General features: G+C 33.8%; 1 protein-coding gene across 1 annotated transcript in view; it reads left to right on the top strand.

Moving 5' to 3' along the window:
- GLRB (glycine receptor beta) overlaps positions 1-25,641 on the top strand; it is a 50,794-nt gene extending 25,153 nt beyond the window's left edge. Inside the window, exons 5-10 of the mRNA XM_037125728.2 lie at positions 10,440-10,669; positions 10,781-10,863; positions 12,375-12,515; positions 16,116-16,268; positions 18,349-18,641; positions 23,873-25,641. Of these exons, the coding sequence (XP_036981623.1) occupies positions 10,440-10,669; positions 10,781-10,863; positions 12,375-12,515; positions 16,116-16,268; positions 18,349-18,641; positions 23,873-24,169 (1,197 nt within the window). The 3' untranslated portion in view covers positions 24,170-25,641. The remainder of the gene's footprint in view (positions 1-10,439; positions 10,670-10,780; positions 10,864-12,374; positions 12,516-16,115; positions 16,269-18,348; positions 18,642-23,872) is intronic.
- Positions 25,642-26,475: the final 834 nt, after the last annotated feature.

The raw sequence follows: 26,475 nt of genomic DNA, 5'->3' as shown, positions 1-26,475 counted from the left end.
GTTGTGACAACTGAATTAACAGCATTCAATACAGTAAGAATAGGAGAAATATTCCAAAAATTTATGTAGAACCACAAAAGACTCCAGATCACCTCAGTACTCTTCAGAAAGAAGAACAAAATGGGCATTACTACACTACCTGATATCAAACTGTAGTCCATGTCCAGAGCAATCAAAACAGCATGGTATTGGCATCAAAAAGCAGGTGTCTAGATCAATGGAACAGAACAGAGAGCCCAGAAATAAAAAACCACATTTTTACAGTCAATATTTGACCAAAAAGGCAAAAACACACAATATAGTAAAGACAGTATATTCAAATAAACATGTCAAGAAAATAGGACAGACACCTGCCATTAAATGAAACTAGACCATCTCTTTACACCATACAATAGAATAAATTAAAAATGGATTGAAGACTTAAACATAAGTTGTGAAGCCATAAAAATCCTAGAAGAGCCCTGACTGGTGTAGCTCAGTGGATTGAGCACGGGCCTGCGAACCAGAGGATCACAGTTCAATTCCCAGTCAGGGCACATGCCTGGGTTGCAGGCCAGTTCCCAGCAGGGGGCTCATGAGAGGCAACCATACATTGATGCTTCTCTCCCTCTCTCCTTCCCTTCCCCTCTAAAGATAAATAAATAAAATATTTTTAAAAATCCTAGAAGAATACATAGGCAATGAAATCTCAGACATTTCTCCTAGCAGTAGTTTTTTCCCTGATGTATCTGCCTCGGGCAAGGGAAGCAAAAGAAACAACAAAGAAGTAGAGCTATACTAAACTAAAAAGCTTTTGCACAGCAAAGGAAACCACCAACAAAATGAAAGGTAACCTACTGATCGGGAGAACATGTTTGCCAATAACACATTTGATAAGGTGTTAATTTCCAAAACTTATAAAGATCTTATAAAACTCACACCAAGCAAAAGAAAAACTTCAACCATCCAATTAAAAAATGGGCAAAGGACCTGAATAGACTCTTCTCCAAAGAGGATATACAGACAGCCAATGGACATATGAAAAGATGCTCAACATCACTAATCATCAGAGAGATGCAAATCAAAACCACAATGAGATATCATCTCACACCTGTCAGAATGACTATCATCAATAAGTTAACAAACAACAAATGTATACAAGGATGTGAAGAAAAGAGAATACTTCCATCTTGTTGGTAGGAATGCAGATTGGTGTAGCCATTGTGGAAAACAGTTTAGAATTTCCTCAAAAATATTAAAAATGAAACTGCATCATTATGACCTAATGATTTCAGTTCTGCAAATATATCTGAAGAAGTCCAAAACACTAATTCAAAAGAATATATGCATCCCCATGTCCACTGCAGCATTATTTACAATCACCAAGATATGGAAGCAACCCAAGTGCCCGTCAGGAGATGAGTGGATGAAAAAGCCGATACATTTACACAATGGAAAACTAGAGCCGTAAAAAAGAAATAAACCTTACCTTTTGGGATAGCATTGATGGATCTAGAGAATCTTATGCTAAGGGAAATAAGCCACTCAAAGAAAGACAAATACCACATGATTTCACTTCTTTTCAGAATCTACTGAAAAAAGAAACTACTAAGAAACAAAATTGAAACGGACTCATAAACACATAGAACAGCCTGACAACTGTCAAAGGAAAGGGTGTTGGGAGACAAACGAGAAAGGTGAAGCACTTAAGTTAAAAAAAAACAAAACAGACACTGCCAATGGTATGGTGATTGCCAGACGGAAAGGGTGGTCGGGAAAGGTGGCAGAGGGAATAGTGGGGGATAAATGGTGGCTGAAGGAGACTTGACTTTGGGTGGTGAACATATGAGACAGTATTCAGATGATGTGTTATAGAGTTGTATATTTGAAACCTGTATGGTTTTATTGGACAATGTCACCCCAATAAATTCAATTAAAAGCAGTAAGCAAAATGGTTTGTTAGAGGCTAGGTGGTATCGACTCTCCAGTTATGTTTATTACACAGGGCTTGGCAGAAGTCTGGTTGGTAGGGTTATTATTATTATATGGGTGCAATAATTTATAGTTTTAATTTGAACATTTTGCCTAAAATGTCATATGACTGTGATATCATGTTACAAAATTACATGCTTATGATTTCGTAATAAGAGGTTTTGTAATAAAAATGGGTTATTTCTGCCAGACCCCATATTTGTTAATTTTTTCATTCAATCATTACCTTTGGCTTAAATCAGTATGATTTTTCATGATTGAAAATGTGAACTATGACAGTATGGTGATTGCTGGGGAGAGAGGGTGGAGAGAGGTGAAGGAGAGCAAAGAGGGGATCAGTGGTGATGGACAGAGACTTGAGTTGGGGACCAACACACAACGCAGTGTATAAATGTGTTGTGGAACTGTGCACCTGAAACCTGTACAGCTTTGTTAACCAGTGACAGCCCAATACATTTAATAAAAAACAAAATGTGAACTATTGCACTCATGGGGAGAAATGAGTATTATGGCTCTTTCTAACAATCTATACGCAGGCACTTTATCTCACCAGAAATCATAAGAGCTCTTTCATGGAAATAAAAGCGTATTTTTATAATCCATTCTCTCTCTTTGGTTCAGGCATGCTTTGTAATTAAATTAAATTATTACTGCGCTGCAACTCATGATCCTGTCAGACTCTGTGCCTTTCTGCTGCATTACTTTTTGTTTGTTTTAATAACAGACTTCAGCTCTTTTTGAGTAACACAGTTGTGTCTGTTAAGAAAGAATAATCATATTTGAACTCAACTAAAAGAGTTTAATTCTAGTTCTTGGCAATTACCCATCTCTGTTGTTTTAAAAACAGTTCTATTTTCTGTATTTTCTTCTATATAGAAATTTACATTTATTTCCTCAAAATTTGTCCTAGTTTTAGTATTTTTGTACTTTATTATTTTTGTTATTGACTTTTCAGCATTATGTCATTTATAATAGAGTAATATTAAACATAGAGTGTGGGGCAACAGTAGGCTTACAGTTATGAGTACATGACATACAGAGTTTATTCCTGTGTTATTTATTAATTACTGTATTATTTTCCAAGTGAGCAACTGTAAACCTACTTTTGCCCCACTCTGTGTTTGTTTCCATTTTTTTCTATTTTATATCTTAGATACACAGCCTTAAGATGGTTTTTTATTTATGTTTCTTCATATTATTTATCTTCAGGGTTTGTACCCTGTGGTAGGCTAAGTAATGGTCCATGCCCCAATTATTGGAACCTGTGATAGTATTTTACATGACAAAGAGGCTTCGTGTGATATAATTAAGGATCTTAGATGGGGAGAGATTATCTTCATTGTCCAAGTGTGTCTAGAATCATCACAAGGGTCAGGAGGGTCAGAGTCAGTATTAGTAGATGTGACGAAGACAGGATGAAGTTGGATGAGATGAGCTAGAGGCCACTAGGAATACAGGTGGCCCTTGGAGGATGAAAAGGCAAGGAAATAGACTCTCTTCTCAGAGCCTACAGAAAGAACCAGTCCTGGGGTTGCCTTGACCTCAGCCCAGTGAAATGGGTTTTGATGATCTGAACTTCAGAGCTATAACATAATAATTTGTGGTGTTTTAAGATACTCTGTGTTTGGTAATTTTGTTATAGCAGCAATAGGACACTAATACATATGCTGATGAATACCTGTTAAATATTTTCTCTCCAGTTATGTTGGAGGATTATCTGATTATATATAATAACTCTCAAATGCTGCTGGAGACTTATGTGAATATACATATATACAAACTCTATATATGTGTGTGTGTGTATATATATATATATATACCTTTTCAATATATGGATATGCCAAAATAACAAGTAGTTTTTATTCAGTGATTTTCTCATTCATTAAAGAAAATCATAATAACAAAAATTTGAAAGAGAATCTATGTTTTTGGTATGTCTGTCTCCTTTCCTTATAAAAGTTACTTTTTTAGTGTATCTGCTTTAAAATGAAGAATAACACTATTTGCTGTTTATACTTTCCTCTTTACTTTTTTTCCTACTTTTATTATTTCAAAAGCATTCTTGATTAAATATCACAAGTAAAGTATCATATTAGGCAATAAGGAAGAATGAAAAATGTCCAAGTTTTATTTTCTCCTTCCAGTAATTTGTCATTGTTATCAGCTGATATAGAAAAATAATAAATTAATGGTATGAATAATACTAGACAAATATCCTAACCTGTCAAAACATCACAGATGTCATTACTTTATTTCTGTATTTACCACAAGTATGTTGGGTGATTTTTATACAGACAACTCAGCAGACCACTGCTCGTATGGAGGGGATAGTTCAATGCAGCACTACCACATCACCAAGCAGGCACTCCTCCTAAAAATGGAATATTGGCATAGGTCTAGAAAAATTTAAATATCCACAAGGTATAATCCAATAATGTTTAACTAAAAGCCCTAAAATGACATATTGAGAAAAACTATGAAATATAATCCAGAAATTTTTACTGACATGTTGTTATCTTGCAGCTCTTCCATGAAAATTCTAACCTCGAAAACCACTACATTTAAATTCTTTTGAAAACATGCTTACAACAACTCCATTGAGAGAACTTTAATTATAATGCTGCCAGATGCTATCAGAGCTGATCTCCTTTAGTTCACTGAATGCTAATGTTTTTTTATCATAATGTAAAGAAAACAAATGAGTTAAAGTTTGCATATGTGAGAGTTAGAAAACAAAATTACAAGTAGCCAGAAGAGCTATCCTAAAAACAATACAGAATACAAATAAAGTGTTCTTAATATTAAAAGTATCATTGCTGAAATGTAATCAGTTTTAATGTCCTGTTGTGAAATGTTTTATTGCCTTGAAGAAATACTTTAATTTGAGAGTTAACTGGGACTGAACATTTTGGAGACCATCCACTTTTCAGATAATGACTAACTGTGCTATTTGGAATAAGCAATGAGTGGTATTTGTCACCAATTCTCTAAACACAATGAAATAATTTCCCGTTGATAAAATAAGTCTCTTTCTAATTGGAATTTGTTCATTGCAAAATAAATGATAGAGCTATAATTATTGTGATTGAGTACTTGAAAATAAAAATAAATAGGTTTCAAAGATAATCTAATAAAGAACATTTGAAATACCAATAAGCTACCTATCACTTAGAAACTCTCATAAAACTTTAATCAAATCATACTAACTAATGAGCTTTTATTTTTGGATGAGTGTTCCACCCACATTATTAATTTATGTTGTAAAATGTCAATATATTCTTAAAAGATATGTAGGCTTGCTATAACTTGTATTGAATCATAATGGTATATACCCATGTAACTAATAGAAAAGCATCTTTGAGACATTTTCATAACGAAATAATGAGACAAAAGTTCAAGAATGGTACAACAAACTAAGCAATTTCCAGTTTTTCAGTGATGCTCATTGAAATATAATTCTGGAGATTTATAAGATATAAATTTTATCTTTATCTAAAAGATAAAAAATTTTAAAGGATTATAATAGAGACTCAAAGCTAATGTAGTATATTGAGTTTACACTAGTATGCTAAAAACAAGAGGAATTCAGGAGGTGCTCCAAAAACATATTTTAGCACTGTTTCAAGATTTGTGACCTAGGAGTAGATTACCATTGGGCACAATTTTAGGTTGTACTACACAGGAGAGAGCAAACCTAATGAATTAAACTATATGTGATTTCTTTGAAGCGAAAGCATGTTCATCACTATTATCAACACTATAAAAGAAAAAGAACAAAATAAAGGATATATCCTAGTGAAAAGAAACACTTGTTTAGCACTTAATATGGCAGTTCATGGACTTTAGATACTGTATTATTTCACTTACTCCTTATAAAAACCCTATGTTGTATTATTATCATCTCCATCTTTTTAGTTGGAAATGTTGCCCTCTACTCACTTTTTAATCGTCTGTACTACTGCTTTTCATATGATATTCTACCAAAAATGTTGTTGCTAAAACTGTAAATGGCTTCCCCATTTGCGGAGAGAGTTTTCAGACTGTTCAGTTTGAATGTATTTGACCTTCTGCAGTTCTTGCTGCTGTTGACCATTTCAAAGCTTTTGCCCCTTTGCTTTGGCAAAATCACATTTCCAGGTTTTTCTTCTTTTTTTTTTCAGTCTACTAGCTTGCTCTTTAAATGTTTGCCTTGCTGAGGATTATTCTGTCTTGGTACTCTAAAAAGAATATTGGACAAACTCTTCCTCAGTCTTGATTTTTTTGGTAATGTTTCAAGGTTCACTGATGTTGTAACATGTATCAGAATTTCATTTTTATGGCTTAATAATATTTTATTGTATGTATATGTATATACTACCTTTGGGTACTCATTTATCTGTTGAACGGTATTTGGGTTGTTTCGACCTTTTGGTGATTGTGAGAATTGCTGCTATGAGTATGAGTATACAAGAATTTGTTGGAGTCTCTGCTTTCCATTCTTGGGTATATACTTAGGGGTGGAATTGTTGGATCATGTGGTTATTTTATGTGTAAATTTTTTAGGATAAAGCATATTTTTTAAAGTTAAAAACATATAGTAGGAAATGGGAGGGAGGTGGGGAGCATGGGTGGGCTGGGATGAGGGTAAAAGACAGAATACTGTACTTGAAAAATAATTACATTAAAAAATTAAAAAAAACATATAGTAGGACATCTCATTGATTTATGCAACATGTTAATGACGGAACCAAAATAATGCTAAAGTTGATTCAATGGAGAATTCAGCAGAATCCTGAGTCTCGCTGCAGTGAAAGAAAGAATGGTGAAATTAGATTGCTAAACTAGATACTGACTTATTATTATTCCACCTGGCAATTAAGGCATAATCTTTGGGATATCTTTACACCTGACAGAAATCATTTGCATCATGTATAATTTATCAATCTTCTATAAATTATATAATTTTACAGAGTCTAGGCCTTAATCAAAGAAAATGGCAAGTCAAAGAATGTTACATTTTCTTGAAGAACTTTCAACCCTTACATAGGCTTGCTGAACAATGTAGGACATTGGAAGCACAAATAATAATCTTTTGGCCTTATCTCCAATTTTTTGATAACTTTTTGTTAATGTTGTATTTATTTCCCTTTGTTTTGTTTATAGTATATTTTGCTTTCACTATTTAATGGCAGATTTTATTTTTAAAGCAGTTTTATGTTTCTAACACACTTGAGCAGAAAGTACAGAGTTCTCATATACCTCCCATTCCCACAAATGCACGGTACTCCCCATCAAAACCCACACCAGTGTGGTGCATTTGTTACAACTGACAAATTCTCAGCTGTCATTTTGTTTTTCATCTGTCCCTATTTCTAGAAATGATTTGAGGTGTATAAAAATAATAACAAAGAACACAATGAAATATTGTGTTGGTCAACAGTCTATATAGGTTTTTTCCTAAAATAAATCATACATTTTTCATTTTTGCCAATAACTGTATTGATTTGGATATTTTGAGCATGCCAGCTATCTTCCACATGGTAGAACATTGATTGTTTTCAATTAATGTCTCAATTTAATCATTATCAATTTCAACTCCTTTACTCAATGGTAGAGCATCATCCAGCAAGAAATCTCCAGCACAAAATTTTTCAAACTACTTTTGAGACATTTGATTAGTCACAGCACCTTCTCTATACATGGCACAAATCTTATTTTTTTAAATTTCAGTTGCAATCTTACCATCCTTGGAATAATAAAGTATAATATGCCAAAATGTCACTTATTTTTTTCATCTTCAATATCAAAATGGCTACAGAAAAATTCACCAACTTTGATAAGTTTTTTAAGTGTACACTGATATGATAGCTGTCTCAATACAATCTAACAAAATTGTCTTGAATAAACTTAAAGACAACTAAGTGCCACTAGAGCCATTGTATGGAAAATAAACAAACATTTTGGCCAACCCGATATATAGTATTAAATGTGCAAGATTTATACAATGATAGTCGTACTAGGATCTGAGAGATAAATGAATTCATTTGGCTACAGGAATTAGCTTTCAGCTCCCTCGGTGCCAGACACAGAGAAAAACAAGATGAGATGCTTAAGTCTTACTTTCCAGTAATAAGAAGCATATAGGAGGATCAGGATAGCCTTTCCATAGTATAAACTGAGAAATAGTTGTATTTTTGTAAAGCAGTTAGGCCAATAAAATGTCTAACAATGGTAAATACCAATATAATTATATTAGTAACACTTATACAAACAAATGAAAGTTTAATAATGAAGAATTCATCAGTGACCAAAATAAAAGGCCATGGCTTTATTAACAACCTTATGCAAAACACATGGGCAACTACATGTAGTTATTTTTTATACTGACCCTTGACAGTAAGTTAAAGACATAGTATATAATCATAATATTTCAAATGCATATTTTAAATATCAGAGTTTAAAGATATAATTTGGATGATTTTCTTTAATAAGGCACAATATTTAGAGGTACCAAAATAATATTTACTGCACATAATTTGAGAACACCAATAATTTTGGCAGATCATTACCAGAAGCTGTTTAGCAAATAATTTGAAATTGACTGCTGTTGAGTGCTCAAAGTAATGTCAAGTGGGTATCAACCATATGTGTTCCTTAGCTAAGGTAGCATAATTGGTACTTTATTAGAAAATGATGAAACCTAATGAGTCTTCACAAGTGGGTGGCTGTGCATATTTAGGTGAAATGGATGCAGACTTTTGCCAGGAAGTGGCATTGTGTCTATGGAAAGGCTCCCCCTGGGAGGCAGATGGGCCTGTCTCTTGGATTGACTTCATTTTTGAAGTTGTCACAAAGTCAGATATGAAGTAATCACTGAAGTCCTATTAGAAATTTTAAGATATGTGTACACTTTGAAAAAAAGGTTTATGGAGGGTAAATTGTAGGTTTTCATTTTCTACAGTTTTAGGCCTCTTTTACTCCACGATTCCATGTTCATTTGGTTTGGAAAATGTTAACTTTATTTTTCCCAGTGATACAGGTAGGTCCAGTGTCAGCTTATATAATATTTAATTTATTTTGACTTTGGCACTTTAAAACTATCTGCATGTGATTTTTAAGAATTAATTCATATTGTATGTTGAAGTTTTTACAAACATCAAGTTTAGAGTATAGGTAAATCAAATCTTACTTCACTGTCTGTAATTCAGTAGATGTTTATTGTTATCGTGAGTTATCTTCTCTAATTACTACACGTTGTCTGAAGATCACATGAGAGGGAGAGCAAATTCCCCAGTCTTTTCCAGAGTCATTATGTATTACTAATGCTTCATTCTCTATTTTATACATATATTATGTATGTGTATATGTGTGATATCACTTTTCATACATAGAAATATACTAGGTCTTATTTAATAAAGAAGAACTATCATCTCTTACTATTTAATTATTCGGATTTTAGGTTGAAATTTATAATATAATTTGTTTTGATTATGTCAAAGGTTTACAGATAGCTAGAATAGTAGCTTATGCATTGTGAGTGATTAAAAATAAGGAAGCTGAAGCCCAATACAATTTATAGCTAGAACATTTTTGTCCACATTCTCAGTTCAGTATATAGAATTAAAATCAAAGTACCTAACCTGATGCCTCAGGTCTGAGTTTGACTTCATATACTAACAACCCAATTTGTGCCAAAACCCCATTTCACTGACAAATATAAAATGTACTAAGCTATTAAACATATTTGCATATTCTAAAATCTATATAATCTAATTTTTACAATGTTTTAAAATTAAAACACTTGGAGATAGACAAAAACTGAAATAGAATTAGCTAGGACAGTAGATTTCAAAACATTTTTCTACTATAGTTGCATATAACATCAAATGTTGCATGTGCTCTCATCTGCTTTGCATAATCCAAATCTCATTGAATTATCTCATATTCTCTCTGTAATCATTCACATGTACGAGTAGTCAAGGATAGATTTTTCCGTCTCAGAAATATATTCTATGATATATAATGTACATGTATGTTATTCTTGTAGTTTGCTGCTTAGTAAAAGACAAATAGAAATACTTTCCCTTGGCTTCTTATCTATTTTTAGCTAAATTTTTATTATGCTTTTTGGGGAAGAATAATGGTAATGTTTAGCAGTTTTCATGCTTTTATGATAACACCACTTAACCAACTGGTATAATTGGCATTTATATAAAGGTCAAGCAATTACTGGTAGAGTTATATTCTGACATTTGAGCTAGCAAGTGCTATGGAAATGTCTGTAGAGAGTAGTTAAATAGACACAAGGGTCTTTTTGTACTTCCGATAAAGCTCTTTATACTTAACGACCAAGCTGTTTTGATCCTGGTTAATGTTAGAAGAGAAAACATATTTCTGCTGCTAACCACTGAAGCCCGTTATATTCTGGCACTAAATACATTCTTAAAATTAGCAGTAAACACATTCCTGCACACATATTTTTTTTCTAGGACTATAGAGTTAACATCTTCTTGCGACAAAAATGGAATGATCCCAGGCTAAAGCTCCCTAGTGACTTCCGGGGCTCGGATGCACTGACAGTGGATCCCACGATGTACAAATGTCTGTGGAAACCTGATTTATTTTTTGCAAATGAAAAAAGTGCCAATTTTCATGATGTAACCCAGGAAAATATCCTCCTTTTTATTTTTCGGGATGGAGATGTCCTTGTCAGCATGAGGTACTCTTTTATCTTTAGTATTTGCACGTACATTTTCATTTTCCTTTTAAAATCAGTGTATCACAGAGAAATATATTAACTGACTTCTACGACATCTGTTTCTACTTTCAGGTTATCTATTACTCTTTCGTGCCCATTGGACTTGACCTTGTTTCCCATGGATACACAACGTTGCAAAATGCAACTTGAGAGCTGTATGTAAATGAGACCCTAAATGATTATAGGAATAAAATGTTTCAAATGTCTAGGCAATGCATTCTACAATGCTAATATCTTAAATAACAAATTTTTATTATAAAATATCATTAGAAAAAATTGTGTAGGGAAATAGTAGTTAATCTTTTACTATATTAATTTGTTTAAAACAAATCCTTTCGGAACAAGTTTTTTATTTCAATTAAGTTGATACAGGTGTACACTTGTAATTTCTCCCGATGGCCATCTTCATTCAAATTAGTAATGTAGGCAAGGTAAAGGAGAAAATGCTCTTCTAATAATTTTCTGATATTAAAACCATATTTTTAGATCAGAAAATTTGAAAATAATTTTAAGCATATTCTCTAAATCTTACCAAGCATCCATTTTCTATGGATGTATAAAATTTATTTTTGTAAAATTACATTTTTGTTTCTATGATCATTTTTATTTTATATGTGCACTAAATATATTGATTGAAATTGTTATCTCTAAAACATTAATTTGCTATGATGATTATCTTTTGCAAATAAAACTCAAAATAAATAAAATTCAAAAAATTAACACTAATGTAAGGAACCTTTAACATGAATATACCATAACCCATTTCCGTAAAGAGTAAACAATAGTAACCTTGTAAAATCTCTTGCATATTCTTGCTGGATGATATATTTTAAAGTTACTTAGTGATTATATGCTGTTTTTTTTTTAATTACAGAATCAGGGTCTTAAATTTGAGCAGGATTTACTGCTTTCTAGCTATAAAACGAGATTTTGCAGATGTCAGTGTGTATATGTCCATGTTAGTATATGTGTTGTACCTATGTATGCCTGTGCATTTTTATCAAAAGTCCAGCTATATATTTATATTCATTTCTATCACCAGAAGAACTAAAGTATCTCTTTAAAGATATATGCACTTTAGTGTTGAACAGTAAGTTACTATATGTTGTAAAACCCCTTTGATCCTTGAACCGTAGCCACATTACCTACGCCCAAAACCTGTGCTCCCGTGGGCTGTGATGGCGTCCAGTGGAGGGGCTAATTGCTTTCCTGTGGCAATGCAACTCTTTTGGGGAAGTTTGTACTGACCTCTTTAAAAAATGTTTTGGTGCTTATATTTCTTTACATATTTCCAGGTTGTATATATATTATATGATTGTAAATGTAGACATTTAGAAAGCTAGTATCACTTATTTATGACTTTTTTTACTGATGACATTTCGGAATTCTGACACAACGTACTACTGTATATGACACACTAGGATCTTAACTGTTTGCAATATGCTGATTGGTTTAACTTGTTCTTTCCTTAAGCCAACTATCTTTCATTTTTGTGCTGATATTTTCATCAGTGGCTATGGATTTCACTTCTTTACAGTTTAACAACAATTTCATATAAGTCTCCATTTTCATATCATTTTGTTGTTTAATATTTGACTTATTAAAATATTAAGAAAGCATAATAATTATATTTCAAACTAATATTTTTATTTGTTTTTGTTTACAGTTGGTTACACAACTGATGATTTACGATTTATCTGGCAGTCAGGGGATCCTGTTCAGTTAGAAAAAATTGCCTTGCCTCAATTTGATATTAAAAAGGAAGATATTGAATATGGTAACTGTACAAAATACTATAAAGGCACTGGTAAGTAATAGTCTTTAAATGAAACAAAACTAAGTCCTATTTCAAAGATTTATTTTGGTATTTTGAAAGGAAAAGCTGAGCTCTTAAGAAATTGGTCATGCAAGTACTCAATGAAGGAATCATACATACACAGATTTTCAAATATGGAAAGAACCTTCTTCATACAGACAAAAAAATAACTGGGGTGCAGGGTGGCTGAGTGAGTTACCAGGAAAATCAGGGTCAGCCACAGCAGTAGGCACAGCATCCCTCTTCTCTAACGTCCTCACTCAAACGAAGCGTGAGGACTACTGTTTTAACAATTTTTACGACTCACCTTGTAGTAATAATAATAAAACAAACTGAAAGATAAGAAAAGTAATTTGAGATTGTTGTATAGAGACGTATTTATTAGATGGCTTTTTGTGGTCTTGTTCTATGTGAGGCATTGTTTTAACTGCTTGGCAAGAATTCTATAACTTAATCCTCACAGCAGCCCTCTGAGGTCACTACTTTTATTATCTCTACTTCACCCATACGGACAATGAAGCAGAGATACTTCCCCAGTCTACTGTCACTAAATGACAGTACAACCTGTGGAGTCAGTCCTACTGTACTTTGAAAATAGTTACCTACATCCAGACTATGTGCTTAACATTTCAAAATAAACAGTCCCTATCCTGTTTTCAATAAAATATAGTATGTCCTATTGAAGTTTTAAAATTGTATAGAGGTGAACTTAACCTAATACTTTCATTCCTAATTTTAACTAATAAGCATAAAATTATGTAGCAGCATTGAAAATTATGGGGGTGTTAGTTTTCTCACGTTGGAGCCCTTCATTTAAAACTCTCCATTGAGGGACTCAAGAGTGAATGAACAATAGGTCTGTGCCCTTTTTAAATTCACGCTCTAACGAGGTAAACAAGTAAACACATACAGTTTATTTTAGTTCTGATAAGGAAATGAGAAGGTGTGCTATGACAGAGAGTATTTGGGGGATTAATGAAGATTTATGTTAAGTAAAGGGTTGTGTAGAATTGTTTGAGTTACAGAAAAATAGCAACAAAAAACCTTATGGCTAACTTAACAGTAATTGGCACTGTGTTTCAATAAACATGCTTTATGAACATTTACTTGAGTCATAGGAATATAAGTAAAACATAAATTAATACATGGATGGTATTTTGAAATGTATTTAGAAAAATAGAATATTCAAAATATATGGGCTGCTTAATTGAGTAGAACATTGAAAAAGATATAAGGAATAACACATATATAATAGTGGCCAACATTTTCTTTATCGTGTATAGAAATATCATTAATAATAAATTGGCCTTAACTTCATTAAGAGTTAGGTTTTTTGTAATTGTAGAAATTTCAAAGGCAGAGAAATGTATGGGAAAACAAGTACACAGAAATACTTAAATTGGAAGCCTGAGTAGATAATAAGGAAATGAAACCCCACAGGAAATAGAAAGTAAATTAAATTTGCCAATGAACATTTTTATCAATTAGCTCCCCACCTGCCTCTCATAAAATAAGACTACCAGGAAAAGATTAAAAAAAAGATCAAGAAATGTTTCTCATAAAAGTTATGGAGCAAATTGCAATAATATCCAAGCATGTATTTATCGCCAAATGCATCCAAATCTTGGGAAGCTCCCCCAGAGGTGGCTTCATAAAGGGACATGTGGAAACTTGCTTCAGAATCCAGGACTCATGTTATTTAGACTGTCATTTAAACATGGGGAGATCAAATGCAAATATTCGTCTTCAAGTGAACAACTCTGCAGTGAATTGTTACCATATTTGCGACCACTAAGGCTACCCCAAAGTACATAAGCACATTGTGTCATTCTCTATTTCCCGCACGACTGGTAACTATAAATTTAACTTGAGCAAGTGATGCTGTTATAAAGCCAGGTACTTCAGAACCACATGGAGAAAATACTGTGAGCTTCTTAACCACAGCATATTGAATTTATGAAAGATTGTATTTTGGCTATTTTGCATACGATTGTTAGTTAGAAACATATGCTCTTGTTTGTTCAGGCAGGAAGCTAGGATAAGTGGCTGGGGACAGAAAAGGGAGAGAAATTTTTTACTGTATTGACTTTTATTAAAATTTTTACTGTATTGACTTTTTTTAAACCTGTGTAAACTTTAATGGAATTGTCTATTTTTAAAGAAATTAAAATTTAAAAAGAAAAAACACTATGCATTTATAGTTTTTTGATATAATATGGAAACATTTGACATAATTAGAATTTGCTTCAGTCAAATCAACTATTTAGTGTTCTTACATATTAGCTTTAATATTTTTCTAATTTCACAGAAGTAGCCATAATATAATTCACACTGGAAAAATAGATTCTTAATCTAAGTTATTTGTTAAGAAGATGTAATAGCAATTTTTATTTACATGTATTAAAACCTTAACATATGTGAGTACTGCTTAGTTACTATTAGTGAATAAATGTATAAATCATTCTAGTGTCAGAAGTATATACATCCTTCCCAACCAAGAATAACAGATACATATTACTTTTAAAATGTAAACTAGTTAAATGTAATATTGTCCTTTCCTTAGAATTATTTTATTCATTGTTTGTATCAACATGTATAAGTAACAATGTACAGTTTAAGCTGAACACAATGGAAGATATTTAACTTCTTGGTATTTTATATAACCCTACTTATGTTGAATGGTAAAAGACATTTTTATTTAAGTGCTTTAGGCATTAACTAGTGTATTTAAGTTGCTGACTGAAAGGCTTAAAACATTTAAAAAATAGACTCAAATATCTGAATATTTTCCAGGGCTAGGCAAATATCTGTGTCACTTATTTTCTGTCTCAAGTCAGCAAAGGTTATTATGAGGCTGCTCATAATTTGTGATTAAGTCTGGGGACTAGCTGATGTCAGGGCAGCTCTAGAATTATGTCGTAAAGCAATTTCTGCATTTGTCTCAGCTAGAGAAATTGACATTTGAGGGCCTGGGGCAGAGGAAGGGAGAATTGAGAGGAACCTCAGGTGCCTGTGCTTTGTAATATTGTATCTATATAAAATGAGAACACACTTCTTATTCTTGCTAATGTTTACTTCCAATACTTTACTTTGTAAGGCTTAAATATGCACATAAGTCACTGGAGATGGCCATCCTTCCTAGGTAAGGAGTAGTATACGTGGCTGAGAAATTAATATGACCATGCACAGCCCAGGAGTGTTCCTTTTGGACATGCCCCGCTTTGATTCCCTGCCCCCTGTAGAATTCCTTTTTGGACCATTGACTTGGAGAGTAGCCGTGGGTAATGACAATTCCAAGTCCATTGCAGATTCTCTGAACAAAAGCGTAAAAGCCAAGACGGGCACTAGTGCAGCCACATGTGGTATCTATTTCTCAATGTCATAATGAAGTTGTGTGAGGTCAGGTGAACCCTGACATCCATAATGTCATCCTCTTCCATCACATCAATGTCATATATTTATAGAAAAAAAACTTCTTTTGGTGGAGTTTGCTTTGTGAAATTGCAAATAAAAGTGACTTATAGGTCCCTTATTGATTGTGATGTTGTATGTGGGTGAGAACCTCACACTTTCCATGTTTGTTTTGGAAAGGGTACTACACGTGTGTGGAAGTCATCTTCACCCTCAGGAGACAGGTCGGGTTCTACATGATGGGTGTCTACGCGCCGACCCTGCTGATCGTGGTTCTGTCCTGGCTTTCCTTCTGGATCAACCCGGACGCAAGTGCTGCCCGAGTGCCGCTGGGTAAAGTGCTCCGTGCTTCTCTCTTTGTGTAACTAAGTGTATGACCAAGTGTTTTGAAATAATGAGTTTGGGAATTGATGGCAACCTTTTTTTTCCTTTTATTTTTTACTTCCTTCAAAACTTGGCATTAAACTAGATTTTCTCATTATTTGCACCCTCTGCAGTTAAACTAAGTTTTTTTTTCTTTTTGTGTCTTTGGTGTATTTTCTGTGATATTCACAGATAATCAAACTCGAAAGTCGCCAATACTGACAGACTTAGAAACAATCATTTTAATGCAAACCATCTAAGTAATATTTCATACTCTCATGCTCTTATAATCAGAGGATATAAACTATAATTCCTTCAGAAATGACTATGCATCATTTCCCTACACATCAGTTATGATGTGCTGCATCATCAACAGTGGCTGGAGAGGGTGAGGGCTGGCTATCCACACTTGGCAATTTGTTGTTTTTCATGCTCTGTGACATAGAAACACCTTAGACAGACTTGAAAATTGTGTTGCTATAGAAACCCTTCTTATAGGTTAAATGAATGAACTTCAAAATAAGGACACTGTAACAAGTTTTGGTTGTCTGGAGTGTTTTTAAACATTTTTCGTTACTCCGTGTGTGTGTGTGTGTGTGTGTGTGTGATCTGAACATCACCTGGAACTTACGTGGGTGAAAATGGGAATTATCTGACATCTCAGTGACTGACTGCTCGTAGCATTTCATTTTTTCGTCCATCAGAAAGGCCTCCTGCCAACCTCCCTCCTGACTTATAGGAAGAATTAAATGACATACAGAGTTTAGAAACAAGGAAACTGGGAAAGAAGCAATGAAAATGACAACTTTGTCTGAATAAGAAAATTGGTAGCTTACATCTAATGAAAATGACAAAGACCAAGTCTGTATTTTAATAACCAAAAAAGGTGGGGAATTGTATTCTAAGGGTTATGGATCTGTATTGAAGACACTGACAACTGATATATTAATTAGAGCGCGGGGGTCAAACTCATTTTCACCAGGGGCCACATCAGCCTCTCAGTTGCCTTCAAAAGGCTGAATGTAGAGCTCCTTGGCCCTAGTTAAGGAGTAGTTACATGTATACAGCCCTAAAATCACATTCGGCCCTTTGAAGGCAACCACGAGGCTGATGTGTCTGGCCCCAGGTGAAAATGAGTTTGACATCCCTGACTTAGAGAATGAGAATTAACTATGTAGTATAATGTTCTGGGAATAAAATACCCAAAACTAGACTTAAATTTTTAGATTTGTTGAGAATATTATGCATTTCCCCAAATAGTAAAAAAAATTTTTTTTGCTTTTTTAGGAATGTCTTACTCTTATGCAATAAAGGGTGGGAAAAGTAGGATTTTTTTTTGCTACTGTGACATTCTTTTGAGTTAGTATAGCTATTGTAATAATCACAACCTGCATGTCTTTTTCCATGTGAACAACTGTAAGCCTACTTTTGTCCACGCCTGTGTTAGTTGAAATGACAGGCTCCCAGAGGTACTTTGGAGCTAGCTTTCCTTGTGCTGTTAATATTACATGTAGCAGAATTTTACCGTTTCCTTGAAAACCGGAACCATTTGTTTTCCTTGAAATAACCAGGGATGTTCTCTACTTTGTCTTTTCTATTATATTTTTAAATTGTGACCCTTATCAGAAAATTGCTTTATATGTTCTTGTTCTGATTTAGTTGTTCATGGGATAAAATTCAACTCTATGGCTGCCGAAAAGAATGCTGAAACATGAACTAACCTGTGTGGCTTCTTCAGAGATACTATAGAATAATTTTAGATGGCTTTAATATTTAAAACAGCTCCAAAATGTGTTTTTATACCTGTTTAAATTTATACTTCTTTATTTAAAATGCTGAGAACTTGCAAACATCCCCAGTAACTTTTAATAATGCTTCCATTAAAAGTATGTAAATATTATCTCTTCTACTCTTTGTGCTTTAAAGGGATCAGATGGGTTCATGGGTTTTTGGAGGGTACTGGAGAGGGATTTAGTCAAAGAGTAACGATTGCAGGGTATTTTTTCATAGGGCTAACTAGCGACTTTAATTCCCACTGCTGTTTCTGTAGGTATCTTTTCAGTACTCAGCTTGGCCTCTGAGTGTACCACACTTGCTGCTGAACTGCCCAAGGTGTCCTACGTGAAGGCTCTAGACGTTTGGCTCATTGCTTGTCTGCTCTTTGGGTTTGCTTCCCTTGTGGAGTACGCGGTTGTCCAGGTGATGCTGAATAACCCAAAACGCGTGGAGGCAGAAAAAGCCAGGATTGCTAAAGCTGAGCAAGCAGATGGAAAAGGTGGAAATGTGGCTAAAAAGAATACCGTGAATGGTACAGGGACTCCGGTTCACATTAGCACTTTGCAGGTAAGAATGAAATTCTCCAATGAAACTATTCTACTCCCCCCCCCCCGCCCGGCATGGTTCTCTGTAGTGTCAGGAGAGCTACCTTCTGTGGGTGTAAAGGTTTGATAGAATTGGTATTCACTCATTCTCCACTCATAAATGGAAAGGAACTAATCACAGCATACTTTTTAGAAAACACTTAGATCACATACTAATTAAGAAAAAATCAACACCAAGTTTCTTCAGGACTTTTCACTGAGTTTAATGATATCCTTCTGCTGTGTTGGACACCATCCATGTGGAGGTCTTGCCAGAACTGCAGACCTCCTTACTGTGCCTCATTGGATAAGCCTTAGGGAAAGGCCGGAGGACTCTTGGGGAAGCACTGACCTTGTACCAACAGTGAAGGCTTAGAGGAGCATGCTCTTGATTAAACGCCCTACATATTCCCTGTCGGGTTAGAGAGTTTTACACAGAATGTGACAGGCAGGTTACTTACTCCTTGGATGCCTGGCCCATAGGGAAACTATGCCTATAGTTTTGGATCTGCCCTATCCAACATTGAGTTGCCTGGAGAAGAATTGGACAGGTTTAACCCCTCACATTGTCTTGTGCTTGGTCATAGGTCTAAGAATAGTGGGCAATGTTTATAAATTCAGGTATTGATACATACTGGAGCAACAGGCTGCTGCACTGATTAGGGATAGCTGTCCACTCTCCCCCAAGTGCCTCTGTTGATGAACTCTGGTTATGAAGACTAATAAATGAGGTAATCATTTCTATTGAGCTTTCCATGGTATATTCCCCAAGAGACTAAGAGGTCCATAGCATCCTATAACCTGGAAAAATCTTGCTTCCTCTGAGTATGTCCCAGCCCCATACTACCCTATGAGTCTGCTGACTACTCCTCTTACTTAATTGGACAAGTTCATGGCATACGTATCTTCAGGTACACGAGCACAAACAGTTCCCATGTGGTGCTGCCTATAGATTTTCTTCTTTCTTGTTGTCAAGACATTAAACTCATATTCTAAGCCTGTAGCCAAAACTTCTGCAAATTCTTAGTTGTAAACTTGCAGGAGTTTTCTTTAGACCTTATAACTCTTTAATACCCTGACCCACTTTATGAAGAATAAGTATAAAATTTTCATTAATGCAGAACTCTTGTGCTTTAAAGAAGTCTTCTACATGCCATATCGAGCCTCTCCATTTACATCTCACAATCTTTTACCACTTCCTCATGTTTCCCACCATTTAATCCTCCATCCCTCTAACTCGAACCCTGGGGAAGAGATGAGGAGACCAAAGCAAAGATGTTCTGTAGATTTCCAGTAGTGCCACACTCAGCTCCACTCTCTGGTGTGTGGTGGGGCCTCAGTAACTGCAGAAATTCTCCAGCAACACACAACACCAATGTGCAGATGAGCTTAATACATTCCGTGAAGTGGGGTATGGAGGGAAGGAGACATAAGAGAACCAGATTTTCAGAGTACTGGAGAACATATGGAGATTATTTGTGAACGTAAATATGAAGAATAAATAGGATCCAGAATATTAGATTAAATTATCTAAATTCACCTTTCCAGCATTGAAATAATTACCCAATGAATAGAAATTCAACATCTTTAGGAACTTCTATATATTTTAATTCTCTGTGTTTTCAGTTGCTAATAGAAATACACCTGTCTGGATTCTGGAGTTGCAATGCCATTTTTGCAATGCCATCCCTAAGTGATGCTTAGGGATTTTAAACATTGACTAGAAATTTTAATATCCAGAAATAAATATAGATTACTCTTACTTCTTACAGGCCAAAATGCAATAGCCAAAATGAAGACTATATAACTATGTAATATTTGTATCCTGAGACTCCAAAATGAGAATACATATCCAGAAATAGCTCTAATGTCACATCAAACTTACAGTAAATATGTAGGCACAATAAATTTGTAAGATGGTTGCACACTGACAAATGAAAGAAAGTATAAAGAGGAAGTATAAAAATGTTGCCTTTTAATTTAGTGGTTTTCCTGTGAAAAAATTAGTTATATTTTTGGTTTCAAAATATATTTGTTCCAGTATATTTTACTTTTAGGACATAACCTTTTGCTGAGTAATTTCAATCCGATCATATGTCATTTATTTTTAAATAGATACAGTATTAATTAATGTAAGCATAATAAAATTTGGGTTGTAGAAAAATACAATGCTGATTTTAAAATAATATTATTTTTGCTAAGTAAAGCAATGATAAAAAATTTAAGAAAGATAATGATAATTTACCCTAGCTTTTAGTAAGAAGTTTTCATCATTTCAGCTACATATAAAAATATACTATTATACATTTATAATTGCCTAGGTTTTCCCTCCCTAACTTTTGTATTTCCTCAGCCATTCCAATACTTTGGTTACTAATTTGTTCATTCACGTATTCCTTTTTCATTGAATAAGTACCATTGAGGACCTACTGCTGTCATATCATCATCATCTCAACACCTAGTCTGCAGCACGTGCCATTTATGGCAAAGCTATTTTGAAGACACTGAGATAGAGAACAAGTGGGCAGTGACCAGAGGGGAGAGGGAAGGGAATTTAAGGGGGGAAAAGGGGAGGGATTTTGAGGAACAAGTATGAAAGACACAGGGATGAGGACTGGGGGGGAGGAAATGGGAGGGAGGTGGGGAGCACGGGGTGGGGGGGCTGGGATGGGAGAAATAGACAGAAAACTGTACTTGAAAAATAACTAAATAAAAAAAAAGACAAAAATCCATGCCTATGAATTTGAATAAGTTAAATAATAAAAGCTACTGGTCACACATGAATGAGATAGTTCTTTCTTTATGGGAATAGTACATTTTTAAAATTAAGGATTGATTTAAATTTTGTATAATATATAGCATTTATTCATTTCTGAGCATATTTTTCCCTTCTGTAGAAATACCACTATCACACTGAAATCATGCCTAAGCCTTCTGTTGAAGAGATATCATACAAGGTGGTTTGCTTTTGAATGTGTGTGGATGCATACTGAAAAGGACTAGAAGGAAAAGCTCAGAGGTTAAAATTTGAAGTGTTAGGTGGTTTTTTGTCTGCATTACTTTTCAACATTTTTGACAGTTTCATTATTATACTACCTCATTTAGCAATTTTGAGAAGTGACAAGTTTATATGAAAATGAGACATATATTCATATGAAGAAAAATGAGAAATCATAAATTAGAGATTAATATAACCAAGATCACTTTTAAGAATGTGTTAAGTAGAATTACTGTTTTACGTATAAGCAGTTTATTTAATCCCTCTTCATGTGGTATTATAATTCTTTAAAATAGTATTTATATTGTAAACTCTTTTGTACTTTCCTGTACATAGATGATACAATACTTATGTGGAGAGAGTAACTAAAAGAGAAAGTTGTCTCTGTCAAATCTCTGATGAATGGGGCAAGATGAGACCAGCCAATTAGTTAATGAATCATGAGCTATTTAAGGAACCTGAGGACTTCCCAGTAGAAACTTAATCTTAAACTTTACTTACTTGAGTCAGGGCATTAAAAATCACTTCTGTAGCAGAAATTCTCTCCACCAACACACACACACACATACACACACACATGCAATCCTACTGGAGTACAGAAATCTTCAACTACCTCCCAGGAAAAGGTTTTAATAAAATAAATGGTTATAAATTTAGTATAACCAAATTGAAGCTCTTGGAGTACATTTACATTATTTTTCATTGAAGAAATTATTCTTCTCTTACTGACATGTTTACTATATTTAAATAATCTCTCTAAGTAAACATTCTATACCAACATTTGAGTAGATTATATGGTAGATAAAATTCTAACATCATTAAAATTGCCAGCAGAATCTAAGAATCTGTTTAAGTAAATAAAACAGATTAGAAAATTTCAAGTATTTGTGTGTGATGAGTTATAATGTCATACAAATTTGACTTCTTGTTTGGTTGTTTACAACTAAAACCACGCCTAAAGCTACATATAAAATATGATTTATTGTAAATGCATTTCTGTCATAAATGCATTTGACCTTTTATGTGTAAAACAAAAATCAAAATAATAAGAAGTCATGCTTTTTAAGTCTAAAACTAGAGTTCTTTATTTTCATGAGTGGATTCTAAAGCAGAGTTAGTGCACTGAAAGCTTTCAGAGTGGAGAAAAATAGAAAAAGACTGGGATACCCACAGTGTTCCAGACTTTGAAGATTCTTTGATAGCTTGAGGATGATGCAAAGATTTGGTATGTAGTCTGTTCTCAACTTCCCTTCCAATCAGGGCGATGATGTACTCTATACAGAAATTCACTGACACATGCTGAGAATTACACATTCCTCACACAGCCCTGACAAGCTGGAGCTTTACATGTGGTCTTCTGTCTGGAACACTTATAGGAAAGGCTATGAGTGTGAGTGTGGGTGTGTGTGCATAGTGAGGGAGCTTGGATGGCACACTGCTTGCTGAAAATGGCCATTTAAAATTTCAAATTGGGGAATTTATTGGAAGGCCTGGAAATTATCTATCCATCATCTATCTATCCATTTATCTGTGAATGATATCTCAAAGTCGTGTATATATTGGGAGTGAATTTCAATTTAATAACTCATTATTAACAGACTAATGTCTATAGAATACAATCTGGCTGAAATATACACAATTCCTTTTGATTTTCTAAGAGGTTGGCTATTCAACTTCAGTCCACGTTAGGAACACCTTTCACTAGCCAATCTTTGGTTCACGATAATTGTGACCACCTTTTAGTTTTTGTGAGTGTGGTTTAGAGACAGCAATCTATCCCATTGGGTTGGTAAGTACCTTGGTCATTTGTAAACCACCCCATTTGGAAACAGGGTCCGCAGGGAAGTCAAAGGTTAGGAGCACCCGGAGGTTTCTGTAAGCCATGTATTGGAGGACTATGATCTATGGTGTGGTTAAATGCTGGATGTGTACTTATTGGTCTTTCAGTTGAAGACTCACAAGCCTGGGAACAGCTAAAATGAATGTTTATTTGCATTTTGATACCTTAACATAAAACAACCTATTTAATATTCATTCCATGACATAAGCCTTATTATACAGGCTGCATTTTAGAGTTTAAAGTTCGGGCAGTCTGATGGTTTTGTCAGATGACTATTATATCTGATTTCTAAAATATCCTTTTGAAGAGATGTGGGGTTTTTTTTTGTATAAATAGAAAATTCTAGATACATTCTGTGTTTAATTTTTCCTTCCAGGTTGGTGAGACAAGGTGCAAAAAAGTTTGTACTTCTAAGTCTGACCTGAGATCTAATGACTTCAGCATTGTTGGAAGCTTACCCAGAGATTTTGAATTATCCAATTATGACTGCTATGGAAAACCTATTGAAGTCAACAATGGACTTGGGAAATCTCAGGCAAAGAGCAACAAGAAGCCGCCCCCCGCCAAACCCGTTATTCCTACAGCAGCAAAGAGAATTGATCTTTATGCAAGAGCATTGTTTCCATTCTGCTTCCTGTTCTTCAATGTTATATATTGGTCTATATATTTATGATAAATCATTTCCATTGGTATAAAATAAAATCCCATTTCATTGTTACCAACCTCATTCATAAATGCCAACCTGTGAAAATTTTTGCATTTTCATAGCAATATATTGCATTTTGGATGCCATTTGATTGTAAAAAACAAACCAACCAACAAACTAAACATGTGGCACCTTCATCTTGAATGGCAGCATGGTCTTGTTACATATGTGCTAAATAATGATGTATATATGTATAGCAAACATATTGCTTTAGGAATAAATGAAGGATAAGCATACTACATAAAATAAAATTCAAACAATTCCCTTCAGTTAGCATAAACTGCAAGTATTTCAGATAATACCGATGATAGTCACGTGCACGCCGAATCCTGTTACGATCGCCGTTCTAATGTAGTGTTTCACATGCCCTTCCCTGTAACCTTCAGAGAAAGCCATCTTATTCTTGTATAATTTTAGTAGGTATTATCACAGATTAAGCAAAATTATAATACATATCGTTTAAACTTTGTAAGTAGAAGTATATCGGCTATAATTACATGGGCTCTGTGGACAAATAAAGTTAAAAAATTTACTAATTTTTAAAATCAACTCATTTTAAAGAGTGCCTGTGTTGTCAAAATGCCAGATGATAAAACACAGCAATCAATTTTGAAGCAAAAAGAAATCTGGATTAATATAAAGACATACTGAATTCTGGCTTCTGATAAACTAAAAATGCAGATATATTGATTAAATATTTCTGATAAAAGAAATTATGTTTAATCCACATAAAACCTAAATATATTTTCATGGACTTTACTTTGCTGATACAGAGTATACCCAATCATTGTGCCTTACAAAGAGTGGTAAATATTTTAAATAGAAATATAGTAAAGGATGTGTGATTTCACATCATTTTTAAGAAACCAGAAGGAAAATACTCTATTACTAGAAGTAACTTGTATTGCAGGAGAGGGGTTAAAGCCCATAATAATTTAAGTACTTTAACTTCTTTATTTTATTAAAATGCTTAAATATTTTAGGCAAAAGTAAAATGTTTTCTTTTTTAAATATTCTGCATTAAATATTTTTAAATTTCTGCATTTAAATATTTTTTGATTTGTCACAACATATTTGAAGATTAAGTAAATCTCTTTGTTTATGTTCTATTTGTATTTTCTTTCTTGCTAAAAGTCTAGACTACTTAAATGTAGTTACTTTTATCATGTTCCAACCTGAAAATAGGCACTTTATGTTCTCTAAGACCTCCATTTCCTGGTAATATCACAGCCAATGTACTTTTTTTATTATTCCATAGCAGAAATTAGAGCTATCAGTAATTCACATGACATAAACATGAGACCAAATAGATTTACATTATTTGAAGAGTTTTATTGCAGCTGAGATTTGTATGACCAGTTCAATAATTTAAATATTGTATTTACATGTATTTAAATATTGTTTATGCAAATTTTGACATGTAATTTAATGCTATTCTATTGAAGACATTACTTTTTAAAGGATGGTATATAGTTCTTAATATTTTTTTACAATTCTTTTCATTTTTTTGGTGTCAGTTGTTAGCTCTCTTTTATTTCTCATTTTACTTATTTGGTTCCTTTTTTCCTCTTGAGTTTGGTTAAAGACTTGTCAGTATTGTTTATCTTCTCAAAGAACAAGCTCTTGGCTTCACTGATATTTTGTGTTGTTTTTTAGGCTCTATTTTGTTTACTTCTGCTCTGATCTTTCTTACTTCCTTTCTTCTACTCCTTTGGATTTTTGTCTTTTGTTCTTTTTCTTGTCACTTTGAGTGTAAAGTTAGATTGTTTATTCGAGTTTCTTGTTTCTTGAGGTAGGTCTGTAGGTTTTCACCCTGTCCTTTTTATTTTGGGTTGTTGTGTCTCCTTTTCATTTTCTTCTAAGTATCTTTTGGTTCCTTCCTTGATCTCATTTTTCGTCCACTCATTATTTAGTAACATGTTATTTAGCCTCTATATCTTTGTGTGTTTTTCAGTTTTTATTCTTGTGATTGATTTCTAGTTTTATAGCATTGTGATCAGAGAAAGTGCTTGATATGATTTACTCTTTTTAAATTTATTGAATCATTTTGTGGCCTAACATGTGGTCTGTCCAAGAAAACTTTTCATGTGCATGTGAAAAGAATGTATATCCTGCTGCTTTGAGGTGAAACACTCTGAATATATCAATTAAATTCATTTGATCTGGTGTGTCATTTAAGGCTGCTGTGTCCTTGTTGATTTTCTGCCTGTAACACCTATCCAATGAAGTCAATGGGGTGTTAAAATCCCCTACTATGACTGCATTTCTTTCAG

This window comes from Artibeus jamaicensis, unplaced genomic scaffold (genome assembly GCF_021234435.1).
Source record: "Artibeus jamaicensis isolate MK-2021 breed Jamaican fruit bat unplaced genomic scaffold, CSHL_Jam_final scaffold_537, whole genome shotgun sequence".
Taxonomy (NCBI): domain Eukaryota; kingdom Metazoa; phylum Chordata; class Mammalia; order Chiroptera; family Phyllostomidae; genus Artibeus; species Artibeus jamaicensis.
This window is presented reverse-complemented; position numbering and strand designations above follow the sequence as displayed.